Source organism: Falco rusticolus, chromosome 16, assembly GCF_015220075.1.
Source record: "Falco rusticolus isolate bFalRus1 chromosome 16, bFalRus1.pri, whole genome shotgun sequence".
NCBI classification, from domain to species: domain Eukaryota; kingdom Metazoa; phylum Chordata; class Aves; order Falconiformes; family Falconidae; genus Falco; species Falco rusticolus.
Genome location: NC_051202.1, coordinates 4,261,946 through 4,274,858, shown reverse-complemented (window position 1 = coordinate 4,274,858; position 12,913 = coordinate 4,261,946). Strand labels below are relative to the sequence as shown.

Sequence of the window (12,913 nt, the reverse complement as noted above, 5' to 3'; positions counted from 1 at the left end):
CACGCAAGTGACCTGCTTGTCCGAGGCAGCAGGGAGCTGCCGATCCTCCCGACAGCAATATCTAACCTGCCCTTAGAAAGGGACCCGGGCAAGACCCCCCCAAAGCAGCCACATATCTCGGCAGCCGGCTTTTCCTCCAGCTGGAAAGCCAAGCCCTTGGTCAGGAACCCCAGCACAGCCCGTCCACGAGCCACTCATTTCTCAGGCAGAGATAGCATCTCCCGCTGCCAGCCTTTACGGCCACGTTTATGTAAGGCTGAAACGATGGTGTAGGCAGCAGAACAAGCCCTGCCTATGCTTTTACCACCTGCTTCACCTCCTCTGTTGCCTGTTTATGAAAGCTGGTGTTAGCATTCGTCATAATAATAATAATAATACTTTGCACTTCCCGAACAACCATCCATCTGCAGCACTCGAGCTGGTGGCAAACCTTTAATTAGATTGTGCCTCCCACCACCCCCAGGAAGCAGGCAAACATTATCACATTTTTTCATTAGCACCGAGGCTGATGATGAACCTTCAGGGAGAGGATGTTGCAGTTACAGCTGAGAAAAAAAGTAAAAGAAAAAAAACAGAATCGAATTCAGCTCCGGCTTAGGCTTGCAAATATTAGGGGGGGGGGGGGGGGGGGGGGGGGCCACAGATCTGCCTCCCCCGGTCTCTCCCAGGGAGGAAGAGGAGGGTAGGCACATGCTGGTACAATCCCATAATACTCCTCCATGCCTCAGCAGTTTGCAGCTAAGGAACTGTAATGGACTTGCATCCGTCCATGCCCGCAGCGATTTTCACAGGCACAGTGCGCGAGCGACCCGCTCCGTGACTCGGAGGGGGTTTGCCATCCTTCCTCCGCATACCCTCTCCTCCGGCTGCTCTTCCCAACCACTGCTCACAGTTTCAGCCTCATGTTTACCACGGGGAGCGTTTGAAAGTCTAGAAAACCCCTCTCCCCAGCCGCTCCATGTCTGTATGACTCTTTGCACTGTCTGAACTGCAGGTACTTTAACACAAGCCACCCTTTTCATAGGAACCTTCCTCTGTGGGCTTCGCTCTTTGCTGGCCCTTCAAACTCCGTGGCAAAAGGCACCTTCAGCCCCTCAGCAGATGGTTTTCAGCTGGGCCTCGTTCCCCCCCTCTCCCTCCAGCTGCTGCCCTCCCAGCTTGCATTTCCCCCCTTTCTCCAAGGACTTGACTCATCCTGGGTGGGCAGTGGCTTTGTGCTCAGCTGCCCCTTGGGGTCTGTAGGGCTGGGTGGCTGCAGGAGGGGATGCTGAGCTGCACAGAGGTCCCCAGCGGTGCTGCTGCTTTTTTTCCAGTGAGAAAGGTAGGCTTTCTCTGGCTGTATTGGTTTTAGGGGTGGGACTCTAAGGATGGAGCTCCTACGGGGGCTGCTTTGCTCTCTGTGCTTGGGCTCAGTGTGCCAGCAAGCTGCTGAAGCTTCAGCTTGGGTGAAGCTGCGTGTGTTTGTAGAAGCCCCTCGGCTGCTGTGGGCTCCCCCCGTGCTGCAGGACCCTTTGGCACGTGTGCTCAGCCCTTTGCAACGTGTCTTGCTCCCCGAGCACCGTCGGAGTCAAGCAGCCACGGGCGCACGGCACGGCTGCATGCCAGCACCACCGCCAGCTTCTTGTTTTCCTTCCACCTACTTGCTGCCCCTGATAGGGAGATAATGGGTAGGAAAGAGCTCCTGGCTATGGCTTGGTGGCTTTTACAGCCGTGCCGGAGGGCAGCCCATCACCCTGCGGAGGGTTGTGCAGGCTGGTTTGCTTCTGTGCTATTCCAGCCATGGGGCTTCCCTGGAGCGATGGCTCACGTGTGGCTCTTGGCAGGGCTGGGCATGGCTTACCCTGCAGTCTCGCTCAGGGTTCGTTTGGTTGGGTTTTTTTCAGGTGCGCGAGGAGTTATGTGCAGGGTTGCAATCCGGAGAAATGCTGGGTTGGGAGCTGAGCGGTCACTAGCGGCTGCGGTCACTCCTCGGGTGGTGGGAGGCTCGGCAGCGCGCCGGAGCAGCACGGTTTCTTCACCATCAGCTCAGTGCTTTGGAGGGAGGTGGGGATGCTGGGGTGGCCCGTGGTATTTAGTTGCCTCGAGGCACTTGTGTTGCTCATCTCTGCAGCCAGCGAGGTGCTACGGCTGGGCGTGCAGCCACCGGTGATGTGATGTGCAGCGGATGGGTAGTGGCTTGTGTTGGTGGGGGCTTGGCGTTGGGCACTGTTGAGTATCAGGTAAGTAAAAAGGAATGGAAACAGGCTGCTGTGTCCTGCCAGCCCATCTCTGGGGGGAGAGAGGGCTGTCGGACCCTCCTCTTGGCTGCTGTGGGCTGGGAGATGGAGCTCACAAGGGCTCTGCTCCGGTTTGGAGCTCCTGGCCCGAAAACCTGCTGTCTACAGGCACCTTTTATAAGGTCAGATCCCCCTAAAAGAGTTATGGTGTACCTGGTAGCCCAGCTGTGAGACTTCAGAGCCCCTCCAGCAGAACCTGGCCATGCTGGGAGATGCTGCAGCCTTATCTTTTCTTGGCTCCTTCCCCAGACATCCAAAAAAACCCAGCATAACAACTGAATATACGTGGTTGCCATGGGAACGGGAATTGGCTGCTCATCCTGATTTTTGTGGCAAACTCCAGAAGCCTTTTTTTTTTTTTTTTTTTTTTTTTTTGTTATTAATAGCAGACACGAGGTGTTCCACGTTGTGAAAGCCAGTTGACTCAGCGTGCTTTGAACTGGCCTGCAGGATGTTCGGCTCTAAACATCCTGTCTGAGGGCCACCTCCCCTTGGTGGCTTCTCCCTTTATCTGCCTCTTCTGAGTAATAACCGCTCCTCACTGCCACATCTGGAGTGGGAGAAGGACAGGCAGGAGTCACAGGTAAATTCTTTTACCCGTAGAGAGAAATATGTTGGCGAGCAGCTGTGCCATGGGATGGAGGTGGCTGCCTGAACTTGGGAAGAAGGGATGTGGGGAGAGTCCGTTTCTGCAAGGCAAAGGTTTAGTGTGGTGATGCCACCGATGAGGCTGATGAAGACAGTTTGCTGGCAGTCCGTGGCTTTAGCCCTTTTTTGTGGGGGTTATCATGTTTTGGGGCGGTATTGTGGCAGAGGATCAGCAGAAGGAGCTTGTGCCTCTTCCATTGGGTGAGGGCTGTCGGCACAAGAGAGATGTGCCTGGGTAGCAAGGATGGAGGAGGATCCACAAAGAGAAGACTCTCCATGGCCAGGCACTGAGCTTGCCCTCTGCCTGCAAGTTGGCTGTCCTAGGATGCTGCCTGTCAGGCTTGGTGCTTGCACCCGTGGGTGCTTGTAGGGGCTGCTCACGTGCCCACAGGGACAGCATCCTCCTAGCAGCATCGATCCCCCCTGCGTCAGCTCGAGCAAGTCCCCACGTGGGGCCAAAATCACTGATGGCGATGGACCTGGAGCTGCATTGGCTCCACAGGGAGAGCTTGGAAATGGGGCAGAAATGCCGTCCTTCTGGAGCCGAGCCCAGGGAGGCAGCGAGCAGTCAGCGCGAGGCACCATAAGGAGAGCAGGCAGCTCCCGTATGGCCATTAAGCAAAAGCATCGCAGCCTGGAAGCTGCGGAGGGAGAAGGGCAGCTCAGGTAATAACTTCTGACTGCAGCCATATTTCAAGTCCTCTGGCAGACAAACTAGCTCACAGGAAAAATAAATAACCTGGGTGCTTCTCCTCTTCCCCGGCTGTGGCTCCCTCGGAGCTCAATCAGCGTTTATGTGAGCGTGGACTCAAACACCGGGGCCGGGGGAAGCCGGTGGGTGGGAGGTGTCAGGTTGGGGCTCGGTGGGCTGGTCGAGGGGCTGCGTGGGTGGTGGGGGGTTGTTTTTCTGCACCTCCAAGATGTGAGATGTGCAAGTGGACTGTTGCTTGGAAACGTGTCTGCTTTCTCTGCAAAATCGTGGCTGTTGTAGAAAAGAAGGTTGGGGTTGTTTTTTTTTTTTTGAGTGGGCGATGTGCAAGCTTCTGCTTGACCAGAGGGATGGGTTTGGGACATCTCTAAGTGAGAGATGCTCCAGAATATGTGGTGGCTGCCCCAGGGCTGTGCCCAGGTGGTGGGAGGCAAAGAGGGCTTGTGGCACCTACTGAAAGCCTTGCTGGAGGGGGCTGCTGAGAGGCTGCAAAGCAAAATGGTCCCTGGCCCTGTAAAGCAGAGCAAGGCCGCTCCGCTGAGGAGAGGGATGGTTGGAGTAGAAGATCCCATGAACAGCTCTGAAACAGAGTGGTTTGGGTCTGCTGGTAACTAAGGTAAAGGGGGGATGTGGAGGGATAAATCCCTGGCCTAAAGCTGGATGCCGGTGTGGCTTGGAGCAGCCTCTGGAGCTGCAGGTGGGACGTGTCATTTCTGATGTCCGGGCACTGGGACTTCTCTGCTCTCCTCCAATTAAGCATGTCAAATTAATGTTCCTGCTATGTATCTTAACCAGGGTACGCTCCTGACTCCAGCTTCAGGCTGTTGCCCTTGCAGTCACGGTCCCTGTAGGACAAAGGGAAAATTTGGTTATATATTGTGCAGTTGTGCGCTGCTTAAAAGCTGCTGTTTGGGTTCAGTCGCTTTAGCATGTAGGCATCTGTGCAGGGAAGATGTGTGCCCTGGACTGGGTGTCCAGGCTGTAATCAGGAAAGATATGGGACTTGAGCAGTCTCTGCGTAACGAAGGCATCTGAATTAGAGCAGGAAGCCATCGCCGATCCCCAAACCAGCTCCTGGCATGGGGTGTTGCTCGTCTACCTGAAAGGCTGTTTAGTAACTTCCCTCCTGAAAGGAAACCTGAACACGGTGCAAACAGTTCTGAGCCTTTCCCAGGTCACCTGTGTCCGGAGGTGCAACGGATGACAACAGTCTCTACACCCAAACACCGCGCTCGCCCACGCAGGGCTGAGCCAGTTTGACCAACTCCAGCTCTGCAAAACCCGACTGGGGACGTCTTGCAGAGCTCTCCCCCACCTAGGGCACTTGCCACGCCACATCCTACCCTTCTTTTGCAGTGCCTAATTACTTTCTAGTGTGGGAGGACTCGGAGAACGTGCTGGAGTTGTTCATCCAGCCTCTGCAATTCACTTTGGTATTTATAAACACGGCGAGGATGTGATTTGTGATGCAAGGGCAGGCCGGTGTGGCGGCTTAGGGGTGAGTAATGCCTTCTTCCCTGCACATCCGACCTGTAGAAAAGGACCGGGAAGCCCGTGGGGAGGCTGAGAGTGAGACCTCCTTAGGTGGTAGATGCGTACAGAGAGCAAGGAGAGAGGTCTTGCTGGAGGGAACGAGACCATCCTAAGGTAATATCAAAAGCTCATTGCGATAAGCGTTTAGATAGTTACTTACTCCCTTCTGTGCTTGCTGCTCTGGGATTTTTTTCAACAATTTGAGTATGGGCTTGAATAGTTTGCAGGCTATAACTTCGCCGGTCACGCTGCCGTGCCTTTGCTCCTCTGCATCCCTGCCGGTACTCAGTGGTGCCGGTACTCAGTGGTACCAGTACGTTGGTCGAGCTTAGTGGAAGGCAATTTTCATGCCTTTATTCTTCCAGCTCTTCCTATTGGAGGTGCAAACTCTTTCCCTGGTGTTAAATCACCGCTGGTGTGCGACACGAAGGTTGTGTGGGATATGCGTGAGGCTTCTGTTGGAAATGGTAATGGTGCTTGGGTTGCCTCCTCCAGTAGCACCCTGCAAAGCCTTAGCTTGCTGGAGCTGCTGAATTCACCGCCCTGGTAATTATCTAGTTTGGAGGCAGTTTATGTTCTAAGGAAATAATTGTCATGTTGCTTTTTTATTAGCAAAAACTTTGTTATGGTTCCTCTTCTAATAGCGTGTAGCTGTTGTGCTTTCTTGGGTGTTAATGTATTTTTCTCTGGTACGATGAAGTCCTGCCGATTATGTGCATCCAACCACATACACATATATATACATAAACACACACAAATATATGCATATATACAGTGGTGCGCAGTGGCAGCTTCTTCTTGGTGACATCACATCCCTGGTATGACCTGTTTGCAGCTGATGGCAGAGCCACACACACCCGCTCTGTCGGGATGCAGATCCCTGGGGATGCTGAGCAAGTGAGCAGCCCGATATCTCTCTTGGGGTTGCTTTGGGTCGGTCCTCAGGCACTGTTTGTCCTTGCAGGTCCAGCAAGCAAGCCCGATGCCAACGAGTTTCCTTGGCAGCGCCCTCCGGGGCACCTTCTTCCTCATTTTTGGTCTCTGGTGGTCTGTGCGATACCCCTTGAAGTATCTCAGGCAGAGAGGCAGTGCCGAGAGCCAGCCAAGCTATGGGGTCCGGCGTGTGGAAGTCTTTGAAGGGGCGGTCAAAGCTTTCTTTGCTCTAGCAGGTAAGAGGTGATGATGATCTCTGCCCTGATACCTGCTGGCATTGCAGCCACGCTCTGCCACGAGACTGGGGCCGTTTGTAGTGGGAAACAGCTGCGGCTGGTGTGGGGGGGCTTGGGGACGTGCTCGTGGAATGCTCCGTGATGGGACCTTACTACCGTTCTGGGCAAATACCGCTGCGTGTTCATCATTGCAAAGAAAAGTTTTCTGCGAGCTTGTTCTTTTCCCTGTGTAAAAGGAGAAAAAAAAGGTGACTTCTCTGCTCTCTGCCCAGGGATACTGGCCGAGCAGTTTGTTCCCGCTGGCCCCCACCTGCAGCTGTACAGCTCCACGACGCACAGCTGGACAGACCTCACCCACTGGCACTACACCACCATCTACCTCTTCTTCCTCCTCTCCGGCATCGTGGACGTTGTCTCGCACTCCCCGCTCAAGTTGCCGCTGGGCTTGGATCGGCTCTCGCTGGCCGTGGCTCTGTTCATCGAAGGTGAATCGCCCGCAGTGGGGGGTACGGGGTGGGGGAGGTGCTGCAAGGGTCACGGGTGTGCAACAGCTCCAAAGCCCCCGGTTTTTCGAGGCTCTGAGCAGGCGGCCAGGGCTGTGGGGTGTGCAGGTATGTGGTGGTGCTGGCTGCATGCCAAAGTTGCCCCTTCCCCGTTTCTCTCCAAACATGAATCTGGCCAGGGCTGGATCCCCCAAGTTCATGGGGTGTGCACGAGGACCCAGGGATGTGTGCTGCTCCTGGTGGTAAGCAGCTGGCGTGCTCTGGAATTGCAGAAAGGTGGTGTCCCCCCACCTCGGTTGGATGCAGAGAGGGATGAACCCTGATACAAAAGTCACTGCCATCTTCTGAGCTGAAGGTCCCCATCGCCGTGCTCCTCCTGATGGCCCTATGGTCCTGTGGGCACGGGGAGCCCCACAGATCTGTGGGCAGAGCAGACCCCGGCACTGCCGAGGGAGATGATGGCAGGAGCCTGTTTGCTGCCTGGCTCTTCCCACCAGGCAGATCACAGCAAGACCTGGAGCACAGTCTGATTTTTCAGATATTTTTTTTTTTTCCCCTCCAGAAAACAAATCCCAAAGCATCCTTTTCTAATGCCGTGTGAATCTCGGCAGGTTTGCTCTTCTGTTTCCGTGACTACAGCGATGCTGCGCTGGACCAGCACGTCCATTCCCTGCTGGCCATGGCTATCTTTGCTGGAGCCCTCTGTGCCCTCCTAGAGGTGTTCCTCCGAGACCACATCATCCTGCAGACCTTCAGGACCAGCTCCTTCCTTCTCCAGGGCTCTTGGCTTTGGCAGGTCAGTGCGTATCCAGCGCTCCCCTCTGAGCGGGGGGCTTCACGCTGAGGGAGGCACGGGGAGGGGGCTGCTCTGCCTGTTACAGCGCATCTGTTGGAGTCAGACTTGCAGGCTGGTTGAAATATTTTGGTAAATAAGAGGAGGAAAGGAGGCAGAGTGCCATCACGGAGATTACACGCGTGTCATGTGTGCAGCAGGGGCAACCCTGCATGCTAATTGGAAATTAGACCCCACCAGGGTGGGAAACTACAATCATGAGGTTTTGTTCTTTTTATTAAATCTAATTTCTGCCTCTATGTGTTCCAAATAGCTGAAAATATCTGCAAACCTCTGACACAGTCACCCAGTTTTGGGTCTAGGGAGAAATGCACAGGCTGGCAATGCAGCCTTTGGGTCGTTGTCCTTCTCTGGGGATGCCGGGCTGCGTTGCGAGCATCCAGATGCAGAGCATCCCTCTCCTCCTGAGGCGCACCCCTGTGTCAGTCAGGGGGGACAAGCGTGCCTGGGGGTGCTGAGGGCAGCGGTCCAGGTGTTACTTGGGATTATTGTGCCTCGAGTCCATGGTCAGCTGCAACAGCTTGGTGGGGATCAGGAGGAAAAGGGATGTACTAAAGCCTGGCACACGCTGATGCCCAACGTCTCTTCCGTCTGTGACCAGATTGGGTTTGTGCTGTCCCCTCCGTGGGGAGGACCGGGCTGGGACCAGACCGACCGCAGCAACCTGACATTCCTCACCATGTGCTTCTGCTGGCACTACGCTGGCGCCCTCGCTGTCCTGGCAGCAAACTCTGCTGCGTCTCGCTGGTACGTGGGGGAGAGGGGACCAGGGGGGTCCCAGCACAGTGCTGGGATGGCCAAGAACAATACCCAGACCTAATACTGCTCAGGGGAATCCAGCCACCAGTGCTGGGATAAGAAAAGTGGGTGTTGATGCACATCCAAGCACGGACCAGTCTGTGGCTTGGCTGGAAAGGATGGGCCAATGCTGCTGCAGAGCAGATGGTCCTTCGCAGCCTTCCCCAGCGGGCTGGGGCGAGCCGACGGCTCTTGCTGCCCACAGATACCTGACTGGTGTCACTGTCCCTCCTGCAGCTGTAACGAGTCCTGCCAGCTGAAATTCGGGGACATCGACGTGGAGCTGGACTGCGGCATGTGCATCCGCAAAGGCAACAAGAGCTCCGGCGGCGCCCTGCTGCCCGAGAGCGGCTCGGATGACAAGTGAGGCAGAGACGGGCATGGAAACATCTTCCCCGCTGGCTTAGAGCTCTTGAGATGACATTTTTAATTAGTCTTGATAAACTACAGTGGCACTTGATGGCAGAGCATCAGAAGCGGGAGGCAGGACCCCGAAGGCGGAGCATGGCAGGAGATGCAGAGCCTTTCCCGTGCATTCCTTTGGTGGCAGCAAGAGCAAACCAGGCTCGTCTGGGAGCGAGTTTTTAATTTTCTGTGCCGCAGGACTGGTTTACTGCTGGAGCCCAACTGGTGTGGCCAATTTGGCTATTTATTTTTTTTTTACATGCTTTTACTTCTGCTTCTGCAGAAGGGAGGCAAACCAGCGTTCAAAGCTCCTGGTGGCTGCCGCTCGCTCTGGTGGTGATGGAGGGGGGGTTTGTACAAAGCTTAACGCGCACAGAGTACATGTGATCACCAATAAAGTACTTTAACGAACCGCCTCCGTGCATCTCTTGAAAAAGATGCCTTGAGATGGAAGGCACGGTTAAGGTGATGTCTGGCCTCGAAACGGTTTGGGGGGTGGGTGAAGTGCCAGAAGGATGGGACTGCGTGTGAATTAATGTGGCCAAATGTGCCAAAGAAAGGGGTGGGTGGCCAGTGGATGGCGAGGCTGGAAGCTGCTGGGAGCCCTGGCACGTAGCTGCTTTCCTGCTGGTTTTGAATCTGGAGCGGAGAGGATGAGGTAGGTAGGGGAGGCAAGCTGTGATGGATATTAGCGTGCCTGGAAGATGGGTGTTTGCTGGGCAGGGCTCAGCTTGGAGAGAGACCCTCAAAGCAAGGTGATGGCTCCAGCCGGTCCGTGTCGAGCATATGGATGCTCCTGGTAAGTCTCTGAGAGCCGGGCCGCACAGCGATCTCAGCGTGAGTATGGCTTCTCTCCGACAGCTTTATTCCCTCCCTGGAGCTGGCCGCATCGAAAGAAAACCTTTCCATTCCATTCTAGGTGTCTGGGCGTGGGTGGGTGCTTTTCCCTTAGGTCCTTTGTTTGGTTTGCAGCAGAAGATGCTTCTTGCCATCAAGATCAAATGTACAAGACGTCGCTAAGCGGGATTAGTGAAAGAACAGAAAGTGCATCGTCAGCATTTAAAACGCTTGCGCCACGTCTGTCGCTGAGGGCTGGGCGAACTGGGGAGCACGAGCAGCGTGGTGGTTGTTATCTTTTAATACCTTTGCTGCCCTCCCCTAAGACGCACAGGAGATGGCTTAGTCTGAACGCATCACTGTTGGTCTGCGCGACGCCAAAAACTCAAGCGAGCTTTGGAAGGAAAGAAAAACCCTTCCCGGCTCAAAGCAGTTGCCATTCCCAGCCCCGCGGGAGGTCCCTGGAAGAGTAAGCGCTGCACATTTTTATTTTGTTTTATTTTCTCCTCTTGGAGCAGGGCTGGAAGGAGGCCAATGCTTGGCGCTGCTGGCAGCTGTCAAGAAAAGGACCTCGAGGACCAAAGAAACCAAGGCGAGCGCGGCGTTTGGGGCTCCCACGTTTGGCACCCACATACAGAGGGCTATTTTGGGGGGTCGTACCCTAAGTTCTGGTGGGGAGGCTTGCCTTTAACTACAGATGGTGTGGCTCACCCGTGTAAGAGCGAGAGCTTCAAATGTGCTGCGTGGAGGTGATGTGCTCTGTTTGTTAATAATCCTCATGGGACTATTGCAGGGTCATCTGGTCAACTTGTTATAGACTAGCTGCCATTAACGGGAAGCTCAGTGCATAGGTTAGAACCCTATGTACTGCACTTTGATTGAAAAGAAAGGAGGAAAAAAAAAAACCCTCTTTCCCCTTTGATCAACTAATGTTACTCTTTTCTCTTTCCTGCTTTTTCTTGCATCCCTCTCTTAGTGAGGTTTTGGCTATGTAAAATGTAGGTGTTCAGTGGGGGTGTATCTTCTTGCCTTGCATAAATGCAAATAAGAGCAAATAGTTATGATCATCCAGCTGTGCATTCTAACAAGCTTGGCAGCATCGTGCTCCAAGTCTAACACTGACGCACGAGGGTGTCTTAAATCCGGGCTCGCAAAATTACCTGCCATCTAGTCGGGTGATAGAGGTGCCCCATATGTGAGATACGACTAACGTTCTTTGGGTCGATAGAGTAGGAAGAAGCAATGAGGTTGTTGTGGCCGTAATTGCATTTGTCGAGCAGTCCCTAGCTACCTGTGTGGGATCGGGATCTTCTGTAACAAGCCTTTAGCCCATACTGCTCTTTCCCCTGGATGCTGGAAGGTGATAACGCTCACCCAGCGGGTGATGCACAGGTGTTAGGGGTGAGGAACGCCTGCGCTGCCCACCCACAGCTGCTGCCGCCCATGCTGGTAGCGTGCTACGGACACGAGGGACCCTGAAATAGGGGGAGTATGGAGCTGTGACATCCCGCTCCACTGCAATCCCTGCCTCCCCGAGGCAGGTTACGATGCTGGGGTGGGTTTAATTACTGGGGATCTCATTATTATACACAAACCCAATGGCTACTGTTCCCCTGCTGATGCAGTGTTATTTTCTGGAAGAACTCTGGATGCCTTGTGATGCTCCCGCAGTCCGTCTGTGCTGTGGGTACCCGGGGAGACGGCAGCGATGCAGATGTCCCCTCCAGCGCTGATCTTCTTTCTTGGTGGGCTGTGATCTACTCCTGGAGATACCTTGGCCAGCCCGCGATGCCATGTGTCTGCTGAGCCACACATCAGCAAGCTGTTAATGTTTAACCGAAAGATACCGCGCAAGCCAGGAGCAAAGGTACCGCTCACCTGTGTTTTATCTCAGTTTCCTCTTTCCTGTTAGCACACGGAAACACAAAGGGAAAAATTTCTTCGTGGCAAATATTCTCTGCTGCACAGTTAGGCTTGGGGAATAGATTGATCCACCCAGAGCCTGAGCCCGCTGGAGCGTTTGGAGGGGATAGGGACCCTTGTGCTTCCAGACATCGGAAGGGGCTGTGAGAAGGCCACTGAAAGGGGGAGATGAAAGTTTCCCCCTTTCCACAACTCAGAATCATTTAGGTTGGAAAAGACCTTTAAGATCATTGAGTCCAACCGTTAACCCAGCACCACCAAGCCCACCCCTAACCCATGTCCCTGAGCACCACATCAACTCTTTTGCTGCTGGCAGATGTCGGGGCCAGGCTTTTTGCCCAGAGGAAGGGCCCTGGAAGCCTTGGGTGGAACGGCTGGGAAGGCGAGGGGTGGTTTAGGGTCTCCCCTTGCTGCAGCTAGAGGGAGGAGAAGCTTCTTGAGACCATCTGGGAAGGTGCTGCTGGAAGAGCCAAAGTGCTCTGCAGGCTCTCAGTACCTGGCAGCTGCGCGCAAAGCTTTTTATTGTTATTACTGAGAGCTTTGCTGGAGATTCACGGTTTAAAGAGGAGTTGAAATTAGCGCTTTAAGCACCACTAAAATCTACTGTTTCAGTTTAATTAGTAAACTTCGTTTCCAAACTTAGTGCCGTTGCCGCTCAGAGGATAACTGAATTTTCTAGGTCACTTTTCTCTTGCAGAACTTATCTTTTTTTTTTTTTTTTTTTAATGCATTTCTTGCCTATTAACTCAAGTGATCTCAATAACAGTAAGCAGTATGTGCTTACGCATCCTCTGCAAGCGTGCACAACTCTAACCTCATCCAAACCTCACAGGTAGGCTGTATATGATACCAGCAAGCTGTAATTAACAGTTTAGCAGCTTTAGTAACGCTGTAGCTGGGTCGTGCCTGCCTCTGCCCGGCATCACTAGAGAAGGGGCCACCCTCTCGCTGCCCCCTTCTCCCAGCTTGGGACACTTCGGTTGCAAACCAGAACCCGGTGGGGCCAGGGCATCCATGGCAAGCAGTGCAGCAATGTCTGGCCGTTTTCACCCCTGCCAAAGGCCGAGAGGCCACTGGCTGTCGCCTTGTCCGTGCCAGCCAGTACAGCAGAGGGATGCTGGTTCAGGGAAGGTGCGTTGCAGCCGCAAACGGGGTGTGCTGGTGCCCGGTGAGCTGTGCCTGCAGCAGCGCCCACGTCGAGCTTCTCGTTGCAGCCACTGGAAGAGCATCCCGAGAGGGATGAGCGAGGTTGAGAACCC

At 54.3% G+C, this 12,913-nt stretch overlaps 1 protein-coding gene across 1 annotated transcript; it reads left to right on the top strand.

The window, feature by feature from the left end:
* Positions 1-6,136: 6,136 nt before the first annotated feature.
* LOC119158237 (transmembrane protein 45B-like) lies at positions 6,137-8,971 on the top strand. Its single transcript, XM_037409932.1, has 5 exons — positions 6,137-6,335; positions 6,608-6,820; positions 7,450-7,634; positions 8,293-8,438; positions 8,727-8,971. Exons 1-5 carry the CDS (start codon positions 6,149-6,151, stop codon positions 8,854-8,856), a joined length of 861 nt encoding a protein of 286 aa, XP_037265829.1. The 5' UTR covers positions 6,137-6,148; the 3' UTR covers positions 8,857-8,971.
* The last annotated feature ends 3,942 nt before the right edge of the window (positions 8,972-12,913 follow it).

Coding starts and splice junctions, on each gene's coding strand:
- LOC119158237 (XM_037409932.1), top strand. CDS start 6,149: ATGCCAACGAGTTTCCTTGGCAGCGCCCTCCGGGGCACCTTCTTCCTC. Junction 6,821..7,449: donor CGTGGCTCTGTTCATCGAAG/GTGAATCGCCCG, acceptor GAATCTCGGCAG/GTTTGCTCTTCTGTTTCCGT. Junction 7,635..8,292: donor AGGGCTCTTGGCTTTGGCAG/GTCAGTGCGTAT, acceptor GTCTGTGACCAG/ATTGGGTTTGTGCTGTCCCC.